At 31.3% G+C, this 18,969-nt stretch overlaps 1 protein-coding gene across 1 annotated transcript; it reads left to right on the forward strand.

Moving 5' to 3' along the window:
- The first annotated feature begins 34 nt into the window (after nucleotides 1-34).
- LOC115888577 (kelch domain-containing protein 10 homolog) lies at nucleotides 35-17,772 on the forward strand. The gene is made up of 4 exons (XM_030908338.1): nucleotides 35-706; nucleotides 3,161-3,372; nucleotides 10,845-11,071; nucleotides 17,106-17,772. The coding sequence occupies exons 1-4, from the start codon at nucleotides 284-286 to the stop codon at nucleotides 17,540-17,542; spliced, it is 1,299 nt and encodes a 432-aa protein (XP_030764198.1). The 5' UTR covers nucleotides 35-283; the 3' UTR covers nucleotides 17,543-17,772.
- The last annotated feature ends 1,197 nt before the right edge of the window (nucleotides 17,773-18,969 follow it).

Genomic DNA, 18,969 nt, shown 5'->3' on the forward strand with positions numbered 1-18,969 from the left:
AATTTGGCAAGCCATTGTCATTTATACGTCGGTTGTCAAGGTGGTCAATTGTCTGTTGTCTGTCAGTTTATTATTTTTCTTTTCGTTCTTCACCTTACGAAGGTTCTTTTTTGTTGGTTGAAGGCAATCGGGTTTACAAGATGTTGAATATTACATCATTTTACCCGTTTTGAATTGATATTTGCGAGCAACCTTCGTTAAAAAATTCGTTGTGAAACCGCGTTCTGAAAACCTTCAAAATGTTATTCGTTCGCTCGCTCTGTTTGTGTGCACACTATCATGAATGTTTTCCAAATGTTTTCCCAGTTTTCTGAAGAAAGTTTTCTGCATTTTCTATACATATATTTTAAAGATGTGCAATAGCGAAAAGAAAAGTGATGGGAAGTTTAATACGTATTCCTTTAAACCCTTCAAGTACGAGAAGGTGGTGTTTTCTTCTTCGAACAATAAAATTCCACCCCCGAGAAGTGGCCATCGTATAGGGGCCGATTCGGCTAATTTCTACTCGTTTGGAGGATACAATCCGTTGATAAGGTTTGAAGAATATCATTATGAAGACGATTCTTACATAGATTCTTATCCTTTATTCCAAGAACTTTGGAAATTTAACTTTGCTTCAAGGAAGTGGACAAAATTTAGGAATAGCCCTACATTACCTAAAGAATTAGTATCGAATGCTGTGATACTACATCAAAATATACTAATGGTGAGTGCAATAAGTGATAGTTGTAATTTTATTTAAGGCTAAATGTTATATTGAAAGTAAATTTGGTGAAATATTAACTTTAAACTAATAACACACATTGAAATTATTCCAATACAAATTTTGTTTATATTTAATGGGACCAATTACATTTCAAATCTAGCCATGTATTAAATTAATTATTATTACTTCATACAGCCTATAGGAAATAATAAATTGTAGTATGGCAATTTAGTTAGGATTGAACTTTCTAACATATCCTTAAATATAGTTTTACCTTATTTTTCTTATTACAATTAGTCAAAATTAAAGTATTTTTAAAACCCTTTTTATTATTATAGAGGCATTTTTAAAAAATCCTTGACAGTATCATAAAAGAAAATGTTGGTTTTTAGATCAGTTTGGAGCTGTAGGTATTGCGATACAAAAATATTAAGGCCAAAATCAATGTCAATGTATTTTGCACAATTAAAAAATAAAAGCTTATTCATTAACATGATAAATTCATAATATTTGACTTGGCATTTTTAAAATAAAGACTTCACTATTAATTTAATTAATTATACATGCTTAAGCGTTAAGCATAAAGGTAGAAGGAATATACAGAGTTGTTCACCACATATTACATGGAGTATTGTAGCTAAACAATTAGATTTTTACAAATTGTAAACTTGGGTTCGTTGAAGGACTATTAGAGCAACAATTTAAAAATACTTTTACAAGATACAGAGTGTCCCAAATAAGCACAAAATATAATAGTTGTATTTTTTTAAATGGGACACCCTATATATTATTCCATTTTTTGATTCTACGATTGAAATAAAGGTAAATTTGATTAAGGTTTATCACACTTAAACCTTACCGTTTATGAAATATTTTCAATTTTGTGAAATTGCAGTAAAAAATTTAAGCTTTTATTTCTCCATGGGTATTAAAGGTTTTAATACTAAATATATACTGAAGATTATTTATTGATCAGATATTGTGTTGTAATAATAAAAATTATACTATCTTATACAGAGTGTCTAGAAATTTATATTAAATAATTACTAGCTTTAAACGGCAATAACTTGTTTAATTTAAATGAAACACCCTGTATATTTTACGCAAATCAGATGCACAATTTAATTGTTTATCAAATTGTATTATAGCATATTTTACCTATATCTTCAAGTTTTCGTAGAAACTGCATTTTATTATAATTTAGACCTCATTTATCACTCACTATACCCATGGAATATTGACATTTTAGATTATTTTAAAGAAACATATGTACAAAATGTACAGGTGGTAAAAATAATAATATTGCAAGCCCATTTGTTTACAAAACGAAAACTATTTAAATCTTTGTAAAAGAATATACCAATTATTACTAATTATTAATATACCACCATTATTTCCTCCCAAAAATTAGTTAATTACATACTTAATTGTTTTAATTAATAAATTATTCTAAATAAATGTGGATTTGACTCAGAAATCAATACAATAATAAGTTATGAAAATGAACGTCTCTCTTGTTATAAATAAGCATTCGTCAAAAAATGAAATAAAATTTATAAAGTGTTACTTTTTACCACACTGTCTAATACACATACAAAATTCAGTTTTTCAGTATTTGGAGCAATTATTATTAATCAACGTAAACAGTCAATTAATGTAGTTTGAATACTGGGCTCATATATTGAGTTTTTTTATCTTTTAATGAAATAAGCGAACTATATCGACAATATTAGTATCTGTGTTTTTTGAAAATTTGTTACATCTTTAAAAATAATCTAAAATGTCAATATTCCATGGGTATAGTGATAAATAAGGTCTAAATTATTAGAAAATTCATTTTTTTCGAAAACTTGAAGAGATAGGTAAAAATGGTATAATACAATTTGATAGACCATTAAATTGTGCGTCTGATTCTCGTAAAATATACAGGGTGTTCCATTTAAATTAAAGAAGTTAAAGCCGTTTAAAGCTAGTAATTATTTAATATAAATTTTTAGACACTCCGTATAAGGTAGAATTTTGTTTATTATTGCAACACAATATCTGATCAATAAATAAACTTCAGTAAATATTTAGTATTAAAAATTTCGATACCCTTGGAGAAATGAAGTCTTAAAATTTTTACAGCAATTTCATAAAACTGAAAATATTTCAAAAATGGTAAGGATTAAGCGTGATAAACCTTAATAAAATTTACCTTTATTTCAATAGTAGAATCTAAAAATTAAATAATATACAGGGTATTCTATTTAAAAAAAAAATACAACTATAATATTTTTTACTTATTTGAAACACTGTGTATCTTGTAAAATTATTTTAGATTGTAGCCCTAATAGTCCTTCAACGAACCCAAAACTAACAATTTGTAAAAATCTAACCGTTTAGCTACAATATTCCGTGTCGTATATGGTGAACAACCCTGTATAGAAATCTATATCTGTTTTTTGTTATTAGATATATGGTGGTACTGGATCTCCTTTTGGAACAAGATGCAGCAACCAGTTATATGTATGTAATGTAAACGATGAAGCCAGCCCTATGGTTGAGGTACAAGCTACAGGGCAATTGCCATTGCCCCAATACGGGCAAGCCATTGTGTATCATAATGATTATTTGTATGCCATAGGTGGGACAACTGGTTTTGACTATACATGTGATATACATAGGTAAGTTTGTTCATTTAACTTCAAAAATTGCAAAAGTATTTTAAAGATATTTCTATATTAGATTATATGTAAGAAGGTTATAAGTAAATACAGATTACCTTATCTTTATAAATGATCTTTTGATAATTAACAAATATATTTAAGAAGAAAAAATATTTAATCAAATATTAGTAGAGCAGTGTCATTTTTATTACTAGTTAATATATTAAGGCTTTTTTAATTACCCAGTTAAAAATAATATAAGGAATACTTCTATTTTACTTTAATTTTCAATTAAGTTTCTATTTTCTGATTAATATTCTGTTTTGTATCCCCCCCCCCCTTGTTTAATAAAATTATTATACATTTCTTTTATTGATTATGTGTATTTATAAATGTATTTTATATTACATTTTTATGAATATTTTCTACAATTTATTATAATTGGTATATTTTTTATTAGCATTTTAAATGAAACCCTCCCTGTTGACTAATTACCTATCTTTTAATATTATTATTAAATTCACCTAGACATTTACAGCAGCTCCCATAATGAGTATATTATAGTTTTTATTTTTCTTTTTTTGAATTTATAAATAAAAAATATATACTAATATAAGGTTTGAGAATATTTTACTAATAATTTCTTAAATTGCTTTAAGTAGAAGATCCTAAAATCAGTTAACCATAAGTTATAGTCTGTATGTATTAATCAAATATGATTCTATGCATATTTAATTAAAATTAATTCTGAATGTAAAAAAATAAAAATTGTTTTTGGCATCTTGACTACGGATGTATTTTTTAAATGTTTATTTACATATTTAATAAATATTAGATCAGTTGACGATTTTTTTTTCTTCAAGGTACTGTGGTTTTCTTTATAAAAAATAATCCGGTTTTAAGTAGATTATTGTTTAAAAAGAACGATTTTATCCATAGCTGTCAAGAAATCATGGTAATTTTGTAGTTTCCATGGTACTTTTTTTTGTTATAGTAGCTTTGGGTCTTAAATTATTCTGTATTTTAAAATGTTCCAATTTTTTAGGATTGATTTTTCTTATATTAATTAATCCATGTTAAATCCTATTTAACTTTTCAATATACCGCTCTTTTTCTGTAAAATAAATTCTATCGATATTTAAAGATCTTAAAACTTTTTCTTTTTATTCAATTAATGTTTGGCACTGTTTTTTTTCATGTCAACTTTATTTGTATGTGTATATAGAGGTAGGGTTAGAGGTAAGGAGAATCATCTCTTATGGAACTTTGAAAAAGTGGTCACCTAAAAAGAGAAAATAAGTATTCACTAAATGACAACAGTGGTGCTAATAAGGAATCAGGGATCAAACTGAACTTAGCGGATATAAATCAGGTAAAGTTAGTAAAAAAAAAGAGTGGCAACACACACGCCTTCAGAAATCACATATTTATCTATATCTTTTTAATTATTTCCTGTTTTAAATATTTTTGACGTTTCTGTTGATTTTGTATTGTTTCTGTCAAATGTAGAACTGTTGCTACATCAGCGCTATCTTAATTGTTCCCTCTTTAATGACCATTTTTCAATACACGGTGATAATTCTCCGTACCTCTGCCCCTCCATAGTTTTAACGAATCGTTTCCATCATGATAATAAAGTCTCTCCGACGAGAGGATACATGATGGTTTTTTTATTTTTTCAGATAAAAAATGAGATTTGCTATGTTAGTATATGACATAAATTAGGATTGATTGACGTATTCAATTGTTTTCTGTCACTTCCTGTTTCACCGGAAATAAGAAAAATATCATATGTCAACTTTTGACATTTGTGCGTTAAAAACACTAATCTTGTGTCAAGGAGCCTTGGAAAAATAGATTTGATTGTCTAATATTATTCGTGTCATGTCCTGGCCGGTTAAACGATGCCCAAATCGTATAGGTATCTCAATTTTTTCAAATGGAACGAGGGTGACTCATTAGCATATTTGTTAAAAGCATTTTTTACGAATAATTTGGTACCATACACTTGGTATTTCGAGTCAAATTGTCGTTATGCATCGCATGTTGTAATTTCAAATAAACCATATTCGAAAATGTCAAAAGTTGACATATGATATGTCATCAATCCTAATTTATGTCATATATTAATATACCAAATCTCGATTTTTTATCTGAAAAAATAAAAAAGTTATAAGGGAGGGCCACTTTTGAGACGCACCCGGTATTGTATTTTCTGCCATTTTCTGGACGTCCGTCGCCGTCGTCTGTCGATATTTTCCCTGACTCGTTGAACAGACTATAGTAAATGTAATTTTTAGGAATCAATACAAAATTATACTTCAGTAATCTATAGTAATATATAAAATCCTTAAGTGACTGACATACTGATTAATCACGATCCTGCTCAAACCACTCAACGTAAGAAGCTCAGTTTTGCCATACAGGTTGATTCTAGGGTGTAGAGGTTCGATAAGAAGGGATTTTTCGAAATTCCAGTTCCAAGGGGGTGAAACCACCCCGCAAATATTACAATATTTTTTATTTAAAAAACGGTCAAGTTTCCGAAAAGACGCTTAAACACGTATATTTTATTTTGTTTTTTTACATATTTTAAGATTTTTTAAAAATGTCTACAGGGTGTTTCGAAAAATCTGGTCATTGATTAATCACGATCCTGCTTAAAGCGCTTGACGTAAAAAGCTGATTTTTGGAAAACAGATTGACTTTAGGGTGTAGAGGTTCGATAAGAAGGGATTTTTCGAAACTCGAATTCTAAGGGGGTGAAACTATCACTCAAATATTAAAATATTTTTTATTTAAAATCCGGTAAGTTTTTCGGAAAAACTCTTAAACACGTATATTTTATTTTGTTGTTTTACATATTTTAAGATTTTTTATAAATTTAAACAGGGTGTTTCATAAAATATGACCATTGAGTAATCACGATTCTGCTTCAACTGCTTAACGTTTAAAGCTGATTTTTGGCAAACGGATTGACTGTGGGGTGTAGAGGTTCGATAAGGAGGTGTTTCTCGAATCTCAAATTCCAAGAGGGTGAAAACGCTCCTCAAATATTACAATATTTGTTATTTAAAAAACGGTTAGTCTTTCGGGAAAACTCTTCATACAGGGTGTTCTAAAAAGTTGGGTAATTGATTAACCACGATTCTGCTTCAACTGCTTGACGTCAAAAGCTTATTTTTGGCAAACTGATTTTTCGAAAGTCAAATTCCAACGAGATGAAACTACCCCTAAAATATTACCAAGTTATATAATAATATCGCCATATTGTTTTTTCTCATGCTGACATAAATATGAGAAAATTTTTCTGCTTTGCTTTATCATCACCATTACAAATGATTAATTCGACGCGAACGAAGTCGCTGATACACGCTAGTAAGTTATATTTCTATCGCACTTTGACTTCACTCAGATTATCTTTCCAGACTTCTAAATTCTGAAATTAATACACCATTTAATGTATATTATTGGAAAAAAAGTATTAAAATAGAAGTAAGACTGTAAAATGTCAATTAAAAGGTATTATTTAATATCATTTTTTTTATTAAATCATATTCTACTTATTTCCGTTGTATAATCTCTCTAAACATTGACGATTATACCGATTGTTTTCACGTGAGAGTATAACTGGACGGAATATATAATCAATCGGTCTTACGCAAATGAACATATGGTTGATATCAGTCATGCACCAGCCACTTCAATTGTATTACATAGTAATCAGACAAAGGCGTATTTTTAATCTAATTTTACACTGGCTTTTGCGATATAGTGTACGACTTAAGTAGGAAAAAAACGTCATTAAGGAAATATATTTCAAGTAATGTAGCTTTTGTAAGTCTTGCAGATGTGGGATATTACTTCATAGTATAGGTATATTCATATATTTTTTTCTCAGATGGTCACTTACAGGATGGTCCGGACTGTATTCCGGAAAAATATTCGGCAGCATATTCTGCAGATAAAAATAAGTAAAAAACTTCGTATAAATGTACGTCCTAAAATGCTTAGTTTCGGAGATACAGGGTATAGAAGTTTCATTTTTATTTCGATTTTTTCCAAATAATTTCTGAAGCAACGTCAATATTTAGATGAGTTTTTGTGCATGAGAAATTTGATTCTGATGTCAGTATGACTCCTTAATACGATATTAATTTTATTGGTTGAATTTAAAGACTTGGATTGGTTAGAAAATTAGTAAGTTTTTAAATTTAGTATTGTAGTTTTTAAATTTAGTATTGTAATAACTCTGGTAGTTTAAAAAAAACAAATATTTAATACTTTACTATCAGAATATAAACGAAAATAAAATAAAAAAGTCTTTGCCCTGACCCGGATTCGAACTCTGAATCATCGGTTCGTGGTCGGAAACTCTACGCACTGCGCTATGGAGATATGTCTGATTTGTATTCAATACTAGAATTTAAAGGACTAATAAAAATATAGGATCTTCTTTCAATACGCAGTAGGGAACGCTTACAGGCAGCCAGACGGGCAGCATGCTGTTCTAGAGAGTATACTAAAAGATATATCAAAGAGCTAGACGTCTTAAAGTACTTGTTTTTCCGACGTTGCTAGCTCTGGTACTATTATAGTCTAAGAGCTAGCAACGTTTTTGGGAGAGAATTTTAAGAGAGCTGTTTTTTTAATATAACTTTTGTTATGTTCTCTGGAACAGCGTGCGAGTCGTCTGGCTGCCGATAGACGTTGCGTTCACTACTGCGCATCATATCTGTATTCAACATCTGTCCACTACTGCGCATCTCAAATCGCCCTGTGTTCCAGGAATTAAGGAGACTAGGACAAACCTATGTGTAGCATATTTAGTTTCATAAAAAAGTAGCAAAGTAGTGTGAAAATCGCATCTTTGTATGTCTACTCATAAACGAGAAATCCCATAAAACACACGAAAATGGGATACCCTGTACAGATGTGATGCGCAGTAGTGAACCGTAGTACTCTACCGACAGCCAGACGGCCCGCACTTTGGCTAGGAGAGCTTAGCAAAAGATATATTAAAGAACAAGCTTTCTTAAAATTCGACGTTGTTAGCTCTTGTAGTATTATATTTTTATTAGAGTTAGATTAAATTTGTCAAAAAAGTGTCAAAACGTCCGTTATCGTACGATCTTTCTGCGTCGACGGGCTGGAGCAGGCTGGAGTAAAAAATTTACGGATGAAACGTGGCATCTAAACGTTATGACCAATCAGAGCGCCGTTGGACCATTATCGTATCAACGGATAACAGAGGCATGAAAATCAAGCTCAATCCGCATTTTTTTTATTTAAAGTTACGACAAAAAATGGTTACTTTTTGAGCAAAAAAACAAAAATGCAAAAATCGTATGTCTAGATAGTTCACCGGACCCCGATTTACATTGGAAATCTAGCTATTATAATGTGTGAAATTTATTAGACAATAAAATTTAAATTTCATTGTATGAACCAGTGTGATATTTATGCTTATTACGTGATAGAAAAAAATAATATAAACATAACACTTCATACAATAATTGATGTAAGAAACCGTGTATTTTATTAACTGATAAATTTCACACACCTTCTATATACACAGATGTCATAACAGTAACATTACTTGACAATATAAAGGACGCAAGTTATTTTCAAATTAAGAAAATACAGAACAAATGAAAACTACAATTAAATTATTTTCAGACAATTGCTTTTTTATGGAATCTGCTATTGTGTTATTTGCTAGTAATGAAATCGTTGAAGAATGCTGATTTTAATGACTTTAAATTTATTTTATTTTAGTATTTCATATTATTTATTTTGTAATAGACCTTTTTTTATTAGTAAAAAGCAGTAAAAACTTTAAATTAACATATTTGTTAATTTTTACGCTAATAAACCATTGTAGTAACAAAGTAATAAAAAAATACGACATTTAATGTAAAACACATTTGTTTTAATATAAAAATGAAGTATTGTAAAAGAACAATTTGTATAAGTTATCGGTGTCAATTTCTAACATATGTACATACATACATATTTATTGGCCAAAAAATTAGTTATTTCTTAAAGTTAGTTATTTAGGTTGTAACTATTTAAAATGTCACTCTTATGAACAAATATCTAATTTATTAAGAAGGTTAGTCTCGGTGTTAGTATTATATTTGGTCCTACTTTTAACTGACTTATTTTTTATTTTTGAGCTGTAATATTCTTATTCAAAAAATAAATTACAGAGTTTTAGTTTTAGTTACGTTTAATTTTTACTAAAAATGTCGTATATGTCAAATGTCACAGGTTTTATACATATGTATGTACTATACAGTATTGTATTGTATTTTTGTAGCACCAATTCGAGGTATTGGTATCTCGGAAACCGTAACAGATACGAAGATGGTTGTAGAATGTAGAATGTTTAGGAGGGGAGTTAGTCACCGCGACCTTAAAGATCTATTGTGTGTTCCCCTTTCTTGAGTTATAACGAGCTATAACTCATCATACAGTCTCAAGGCTTTAACAAAAGCCAGTATCTGAGACGGCTCCACAGAGGCCAGCTCTCCATCCTTGACATCAGCCGTACCAAAGTTCATGGCACGAATGGTCGTCGTCTCGGCGCACTCATGATGAGGTGTTCTGGTGTTTCCCCATATTCCCCACAGAATCTGCATTCGCCGTTGTTTCTCAGTTTCAGCCTACTGAGGTGTTCGTTGAGGAGACAGTGTCCTGTTAGAAACCCCGTGACAATCCGAAGATTGTTTTTACTTAAATCAAGGAAAACCTTCGATTTTTCTCGGTCGTAGGTTCTGAGGAACTTTTTCGAGTGTCTTAGACCGTTGGAGGACACCCATTCCAAGTTGCGGTTGGAGTCTTCCAGATTCTTCAGTTCCGCTTTTAGTTGGTTTCCGCTTGGAAAAAACAGAACGGTTCTGGTCCAGTTAGTGGAGTGTTCGCTCCTTTCCTAGCTAGATCATCTGCATTACGAAGATGGTTAAATTGGGGCAAAGTTCCGCCTTGGGATGTTCACCAAGATGCTATCAAAAAAGTTTCAAAAATTTCAAGGGATGATTTTTTTAACAAAAAAAAAACGGATTTTTTGGAAAATCAATTTTATTTTTTCCTGTCGTTACTTTTTAGAAAATCAAAAAACTAATTGCACATTCTCATAGCCACTTTATTAGGGCTTTTTGATAGTATTTTTAGATTTTCATATTTGCTAATAATTAGTGAGATACACAGGCCAACTTAATTTTTTTAAATACGGAATAGGTTTTGAAAGAACTCGGTCTCCCGAGTACAATGATATACCACACTTTCTACTTTTTTTACCTTAACAACAACAAAACTATTTAATTATTATTTTAAATATTTTCAAGTCCGACTCTGTTTTTTAAAATTATTTAATCTGATTATATTCATCGCGACAATATTGATCAGCGCTAATTAACATTGAGTTAGGAAAATCAAGCTAATTGAATGATTCAAATAATATTCAGTTAAGTATTATTTTGTTCCAGGTTAAATTTAAAAACATTGACTTGGGAAATAGTGTACATATGTAACGGCACCGGCGACTACGAACCTCCCGGCAGGTACCGGCACGAGGTTGGTTTCGACGGTCGAAAGATCTACATTTTGGCCGGCGGTACCGCCGAGGACGTGTACGACTTCGAGCGCATACCGACCTTCGACATCGACAAGAAGGAATGGGCCAGTCAGAAGACGATACCAGCCGGCGTTCATGGTAGGTTATAGTGATGTTATTTTAACATATACAGAGTATTTATTTATCTGCACGTGGCTACATCTCAAAAAACAAAAATACAAACTATAGTAGGTATAAAAAGACAAAATGTACAAGAAAGGAATGTATACAAGGTGGTCCGAACAGTATTCCGGAAACTTCGGCGGCATATTCTGCAGATTAAAATAAGTAAAAAAGTTGGTATAAATGTATGTCCTAAAATGCTTAGTTTAGTAGATACAGAAGTTTCATTTTTATTTCGATTTTTTCCAAATAATTTCTGAAGTAACGTCAATTTTTAGATGAAAATTGGTATCTGGGAGCACAGAATATCTAGCTACGCAACAGAAAAATACTCGAAATGAAAGAGCTAAAATTGCACAAATAGAATACTAGATGGCGCGACAATATCATAATCAGAATATAATTAGAAATTTTGAACTTTCGGTTTTGGATCGACGGCTCGTCGACGGCCTTATAGCTCGGCTAAATATGCACAGTTGCCAGATTCAAAAAGACTTGAATTGGCATCCCATTTTTTATTGTGTATAATGCAGTATGTGTTTCTTTCTATTCTTCTTTTCTTGTCAGATAAACTTATATTAATTATTCCTTTGGCTATTCAAATAGTTTTAAGTATATTATTACATAACATATATATTTTTAATATACACTACCTTATAATGTTAACTAAGAAAATACCTTTAATTACCTTTAAAATTAATAATATACAGGGCGATTGATAGTGATATTTATTAATGCTGGAACGTTAGTAATGAAATATAGGTTTAATAATAATGGAAATAATTTATTAAAATGCAGTACAAAAAATGTTAACTGACTAAAAAATACTATAATAACAAATTTCTTCCGTTTGCCCCGTTATTTATATAGACCTAGGTAGATTTTAAAAAGTGACACAGGTACAATTAATAATATATTAGTTCGGCATAAAAGTTGCTGTCACGACATCGAACAATAAATTAAAATTCGTAAAATAAATTAAAATTATTAATTAAACAAATCTTTATAAAGAAACGCAAGTATACCAAATTTGGGCCCAATCGAACTCCAGGAAATGATATCATAATAGTGTACTATATTATGGTACCACTCGATATACTTTAAGGTACCATAATATTGCAATGTCACCGAAGATCCGTAGTATACCAAATTTAAGAACAATCGAACGCCATGAAATGGTATCGTAATATGGTACTATATTAAGGTACCACTTTATATACATCATAGTTCAGTCATATTACAATGTATCCGAAGATACGTAGTATACCAAGTTTGAGCCCAATCGAATGCCAGGAAATGGTATCGTAATATGGTACTATATTAAGGTACCACTTTATATGCATCATAGTACCATCATATTACAATGTCACCGAAAATACGTAGTATCCCAAGTTTAAGCACAATCGAACGCCATGTACGTAATATAGTACTATATTATGGTACCAGTTGATATGCTTCATGGTACCATAATAATGCAATGTCATCAAAAATACGCAAGTATATGAGCTCAATCGAACGCCAGGAAATGGTATTGAAATATGGTAATATATTAAGGTACCACTTTATATGCATCATAGTACCATCATATTACAATGTAACCGAAGATACGTAGTATAACAAGTTTAAGTCCAATCGAACGCCAGGAAATGGTATCGTAATAGTAGAACAATACTTATTATATTGTCGCCGAATTACAATGAAAATTCAGGATTCAGTTATACAATCAAACGTCAGGAAGTGATTGTAATTTAGCTCATAAGATTTAATTCCAACTAACATGGCAAACTGAAAAAAACAGCTCTGATCTATTTTAATATGTTTAAATGATGTAGCAAATTTGAAGGTAGGCTTTATCAGGAAGTATTACGATATGAATTATACAATGGCAACACTGCACAACATTCTTTTAAATTTTGTTTGTAGAAAACTGTTTTCTTTTAAATTTATTGCCCTCTATTATGTAGTAGCGAAACTACCACATCAAAATATCTGATTTGGAGACAGACTTTTAAAGCCTGTCTCCTTTTACTACCTACAATTTTATACATGTAACGAGGCTTCTGTTGCGTAGCTAGATATTCTGTGGTTATAGTGATGTTATTTTAACATATACAGAGTATTTATTTATCTACACGTGGCTACGTATCAAAAAACAAAAATACAAACTATAGTAGGTATAAAAAGACAAAATGTACAAGAAAGGAATGAATACAAGGTGGTCCGAACAGTATTCCGGAAACTTCGGCAGCATATTCTGCAGATTAAAATAAGTAAAAGAGTTGGTATAAATGTATGTCCTAAAATGCTTAGTTTCGGAGATACAGGGTGTAGAAGTTTCATTTTTATTTCGATTTTTTCCAAATAATTTCTGAAGTAACGTCAATTTTTAGATGAAAATTGGTATCTGGGAGTCTTTTGACATGAGAAATTTTATTTTGATGTCAATATAACTATTGGGGGCGCCACCTACATGTGTTTTAACTGTTTTTAAGAGTAATAACTTTTTTTCCGTACCTGTATAAAACTACTGGGTGAAAAAATGTACATTTTTGTGATTTTTTACGTCAAAAAATCTCTTGGTAAAAGTGGCTACGAGCAACCGTTCTCGAGATATTTAGAATGGAAATAGTCAATACATGTCATCATTGACAAAAATAAACATGTTGTGTAGATAGTTATTTGACTGAAATAGTAAATTTGGGAACTTTTTATTTTTTTAAATTAATCATAAATTTTTCTTTGAAAAAATGATGATAAAAAAGTTTCTGTTGAACTTTTGACATAAAAACAAAAACATTTCAAATTTATGACTTCAGTTTAATAACTATTTAGTTAACATGTTTAATTTATGACAATGACGACAGTTATTGATAAATTCTATTCCAATTATCTCGAGAACCATTACTCGTAGCGATTTTTACCAAGAGATCTTTTTTACGTAAAAAACGTCGTAAATGTATATTTTTTTACCTGGTAGTTTTATACAGGTACGGACGAAAAGTTATTATTCTTCAAACCAGTTAAATAATATGTAGGTGTCGCCCTCTACAAGTAGGAGTCATATTGACATCAAAATCAAATTTTTCATGTCAAAAAACTCCCAGACACCATTTTTCATCCAAATATTGACGTTACTTTAGAAATTATTTGGAAAAAATGAAAATAAAAATGAAACTTCTACACCCTGTATCTCCGAAACTAAGCATTTTAGGATATACATTTATACGAACTTTTTTACTTATTTTTATCTGCAGAATATGCTGCCGAAGTTTCCGGAATACAGTTCGGACCACCCTGTATTACGGTTAAAGTCCGATGTCCGGTTAATGTCGACATTAACAGGTTAATGTTTTGGTTAGGTTATGTTTTTGGTTGCTTTCTTTGAATAAGAAGACTAAGGAAATCTTAGGTACACCGCGATGGGCCTCAAATATGGCCGACTTAAATTCCGGTTTATCAGTGTCGTTCTAATTTTATTTAAAAAATGTAAAACTATGATGTAGGGTAGACGTGGGGTAGACTCAATAATTTGTTGTTTTATTTTACGTTGTGAATAAATGTTGGTAGTTATTAAAATTGTTATAAAATATATATAATTCTAATAAAAATAGATAAGTTATAATAAGTATTTATTAACACAAACATCCGATACGCTACTGAAGCAGGTAAGTCAAATTAACGTATCTAAATTCTTTGACATCTAATCTTTTAACAAGTAATAAATAAAAGCTAAAGTTAATTTAAGTGAATTTCATAAATGATCGGTTTATTACACGTATGTATATTATATAGTCACTTACTAGCGAAAAGTTGTTCCATTATTTCACTCAATTTTTGCCGAGATCTACCGCACGCTACACAACCAACTATTTTAGAGTCTTTTTCGATAAATCGCGATAGTGTCACTGTTAATTTAAGTTCTGCCACAATTTCCATCTAGATTTACTACCTTTATACAACTATCAGTATAGAATAAATAATAAATAACATAAAATAAGCTCCATAAAGACTGACAAATCCACAAAATTTCAAATCAAATTCAAATGTGTCAAATGAATCGTCAAACAGAACTGTCAAGGATCCCCACCCTAGAGAGCTTTTATGGTGCCTTTTCCGCCCACCATGCATGAATACATGGATAGCATTATGCTCCTTCCTTAGTCTTCTTATTCAAAGGTTGCTTTGTTGTGTGTTATTATCGAGATTAACCGGGTAATGTCGATTCGCTGTAAAATTTTATGAAAAGAAAGTCATGACAATGGTATGTTAATGAGAAATAAGCATACTATTACAAAATCGAGATATGTTTTCAAAAATGTGTATTGTTTTCAAAAATTAGCAAAACTAACAAAAAAAATATGGTATATACATATTTAAATTTTTTGTTACCATATGCACCCCCCTAATCTTTAAAAGCTAGAATAAAATTTTTGAAACATTAAATTGATGTTGGTTTAGAGTTCATCATTACATTCGTTTTATATTTATAAATCATAAATTTATACAGCACTTTTTCATAATATTGAAGAGCGTAAATATTACTTAATAGTTTCATTAAAATCATAAATATTAGCGGCAATTTGTTTAAATTAGCCGTCGGCATTATAGAAAGTAATGTACAAGGTAATCCTTTCTATAGAATTACCGGATTCTAAAGTTTTTAACAATAAATGATAATATCAATATATTTATTTGCAAAAATCATCAAAGCATGAAGCAATAATTTTACACAAAATTTAAAAATCAGTATGTATATCTATATATATTTTCTCATTTTTTTTCTATAGTAACAATTTAAATTAAGTCGTTAACTGTTAATAATAATTTTATAATTTCACCTTTTAAATATTAAATTACTTATTGCTCAATTAAAAAAAATATTTTGTAACTATATTTTAATACATAATTATTTTTTAATATATTAATTTTTTTAATAGCACTTTGAAAATTAAAAGTTAGATATTTATTTTGTATAATATGGGAATTTATTATTAAAATTAACATAAGAAGATGTTTTACAGATTTGAATTGTTCCATATTTATAGTTAGCTGAACCATATTTTCATACATTAAAATTCATAAATTATTTATTCATAAACATTAAAATCATACGATTCTAGAGAAGTGTTAGAGAAATAGCCAAGGTATTGGCAGTAAATTGACATAGTATTCACAGTAAAATCAAACGGGGAAAGTGCAAAAAAGAATAAATAAGAAGTTTGTAATAAAATCTAAATTAATGAAAGAAATCTAAGATGTTTTGACTGATATAAATTACAGGAATATCAACATAGTAATAATGTAAATATAGACCATACCAAATAAACTTTTAGTAGCGTGATTAAGCTTGACCGGCATAGCTTGCCCACTTTTACATATTTTCTTTTAATCAAAATATTTTAGGGAAAAAAAATTAATTATAAATATATAAACAGTTACCATTTATAGATTTATATCAACAAAACTCACCTCCTTAACAGCACTTAAGGGACATAAAGGGCTATTACTACCACTTTCCCATTGAAAATATTCTAATAAGGTTGTGGTGAGCTTTTTGCAACGGCTATTAAGCTATCTTGTATACTTCGCACTAAAAGAAGTTCTAAAAAGAACCATGTTCGGCTGCAAGGTCTGCTAGTAAAAAATTTTAAGCTTAAAGTATCACAATACAATTCAATTTAAACCAAAAAGTCGTAATACAAAACTAAAGTGTCAAAAGAATGACAATATCAGGAAATAAATACCACCTAAATCCTCAACGGGAAATTTAAATTCCAGTTGGTAAGCCCGGCGCCGAATATGTCCATGGTTGGCAACAATAAATTTAAAAATCGCGCCCTCGATTACATAACTAAAAGTTTATTCGGTATCGGTTATATATAATGTTTAAGTTTTAGTATTATTTTATCTATTCAAAAATATATTATAATTGGATAATTATGTTACAAGTGGCAACGCTGGTAATTTATCCTATTCCGAGTAACTAATCTCTTGATTTTTGACATTTCAGGCGTCCCTATGGGACGTAGATGTCACGGAGCAGCTCAAATCGACAACGGCAACGGCGTGGAAGTGTTCGTAACCGGCGGCCAGGACGGCGAGAACATCTTTAACGATCTCTGGCGTCTGAACCTCAAAACGCTTCAGTGGACCTACTTCAAAACCTGCATCCTACCCCGGCCTATGTGTTTCCACGCAGTCTCGATCACTCCACAAGGTCGTCTCTACGTTTTCGGCGGCATCTACAACGTCAACGACCAAGTAAAGAGAAGTAACAAGGTCTACTCTGCCTGGGTGTGTATTCCGAAACTCAGCGAACTGTGCTGGGAGGCTGTGTTGCAATATAGTCCGCATATTTTCAAATATTCCAGTGATGACCTAATTAATATGGGACTCCCGCGGCATTTCGTGCAACGGCTGGGAGAGAAAAAACTACAAAAATTTTAAGCTTTAAATTAAATGAAATTATACAACTTAGTATAGGTACCGCGAGTGTGGCTATTTGAAGGCGATTTTTTCTCGACTGCATCAATATTATTTAGATGATTGTTTTTACAATTGTACTGGAGTGAATTTTGTTTTAAATTATTGAAGGCTGTACATAATCCAATTTGGAAAATGTCGATTTATTATTGAGCATTTACATGTTTTTTTTCAATATAATATCCAAATTTAAAACTGTTTTTCAATTATTTCAAGCAAGCTCCTAAAACACTAAACATTAAATATTCTTTGTTATCTAATGTCTGATACATACTGAAGTATTTTTGATGACGGTCTGCCTCTACATGATCAGCGGCATCTACAGAGTCAACGACCAAGTGAAGAGAAATAACAAGGTCTATCCTGCCTGGGTGTGTATTCCGAAACTCAGCGAATTGTGCTGTGAGGCTGTGTTGCAACATAGTCCGCGTATTTTCAAATATTCCAGTGATGACCTAATTAATATGGAACTCCCGCGCCATTTCGTGCAACGGCTGGGAGGGAAAAAACTACAAAAACTTTTGGCTTTAAACTAATTGAAATTGAAGCTACTTTTGGTACCGGGATTTGGCGCACCAGTGCGACTGGCGACAGCTACTGGATAGTTGCGCCAGCTCAGTAGAGATATCCAGTATCAGATCCACTGGCTACTGGATCTTTCTACATGTATCCAGTCTCTGGATCCCTCTACACCTATCCATTAGCTGGCGCCAGCTCCCCACTACTTACCAGTGGCGCCATTCTCACCTGAAGGCCAGCTCTCCACTGTCCGCCAGTAGGTAGTACCAGTGGCGCCAGCTGCTGGATCTCACATATGGATACACGTATTCAGTAGCTGGCGCCGGTTCTCCACTGTCTGCCAGTGATGCCAGTGGTGTCAGCTACACGTATCCAGTAGGATCTCCGCGCCAGCTACTGGATCTCTCTACACGTATCCAGTAGCTGGCGCCAGCTTTCCACTGTCTCCCAGTGATATCAGTGGTACCAGCTACTGCATCTCTACATCACGTATCCATTAGCTACTGGATCTCTCTAAACCACGTATCCAGTAACTGGCGCCAGCTCTCCACTGTCTACCAGTGAAACCATTGGTGCTAGCTACTGGATCCAGTAGCTGCTGCCAGTCTCATTGGTACGCCAGCTCTCCACTGTCTACCAGTGAAACCAGTGGTGCCAGCTACTGGATATAGTAGCTGGTGCCAGTCTCACTGGTACGCCAGCTCTCCGCTGTCTACCAATGATACCAGTGACGCCAGCTACTGGATCTCTCTACACGTATCCAGTAGCTGGCGCCAAATAGATGCTTTACATAAACATTTTCTACCACAACAATATTTTTTTTTATAGTTTATTGAAGGAAAGAAGATATGACAGTGACATTTGTCTGTTAT

The sequence above is a fragment of the Sitophilus oryzae genome, unplaced genomic scaffold (assembly GCF_002938485.1).
Source record: "Sitophilus oryzae breed Bouriz unplaced genomic scaffold, Soryzae_2.0 scaffold_801_pilon_pilon, whole genome shotgun sequence".
NCBI lineage: Eukaryota > Metazoa > Arthropoda > Insecta > Coleoptera > Curculionidae > Sitophilus > Sitophilus oryzae.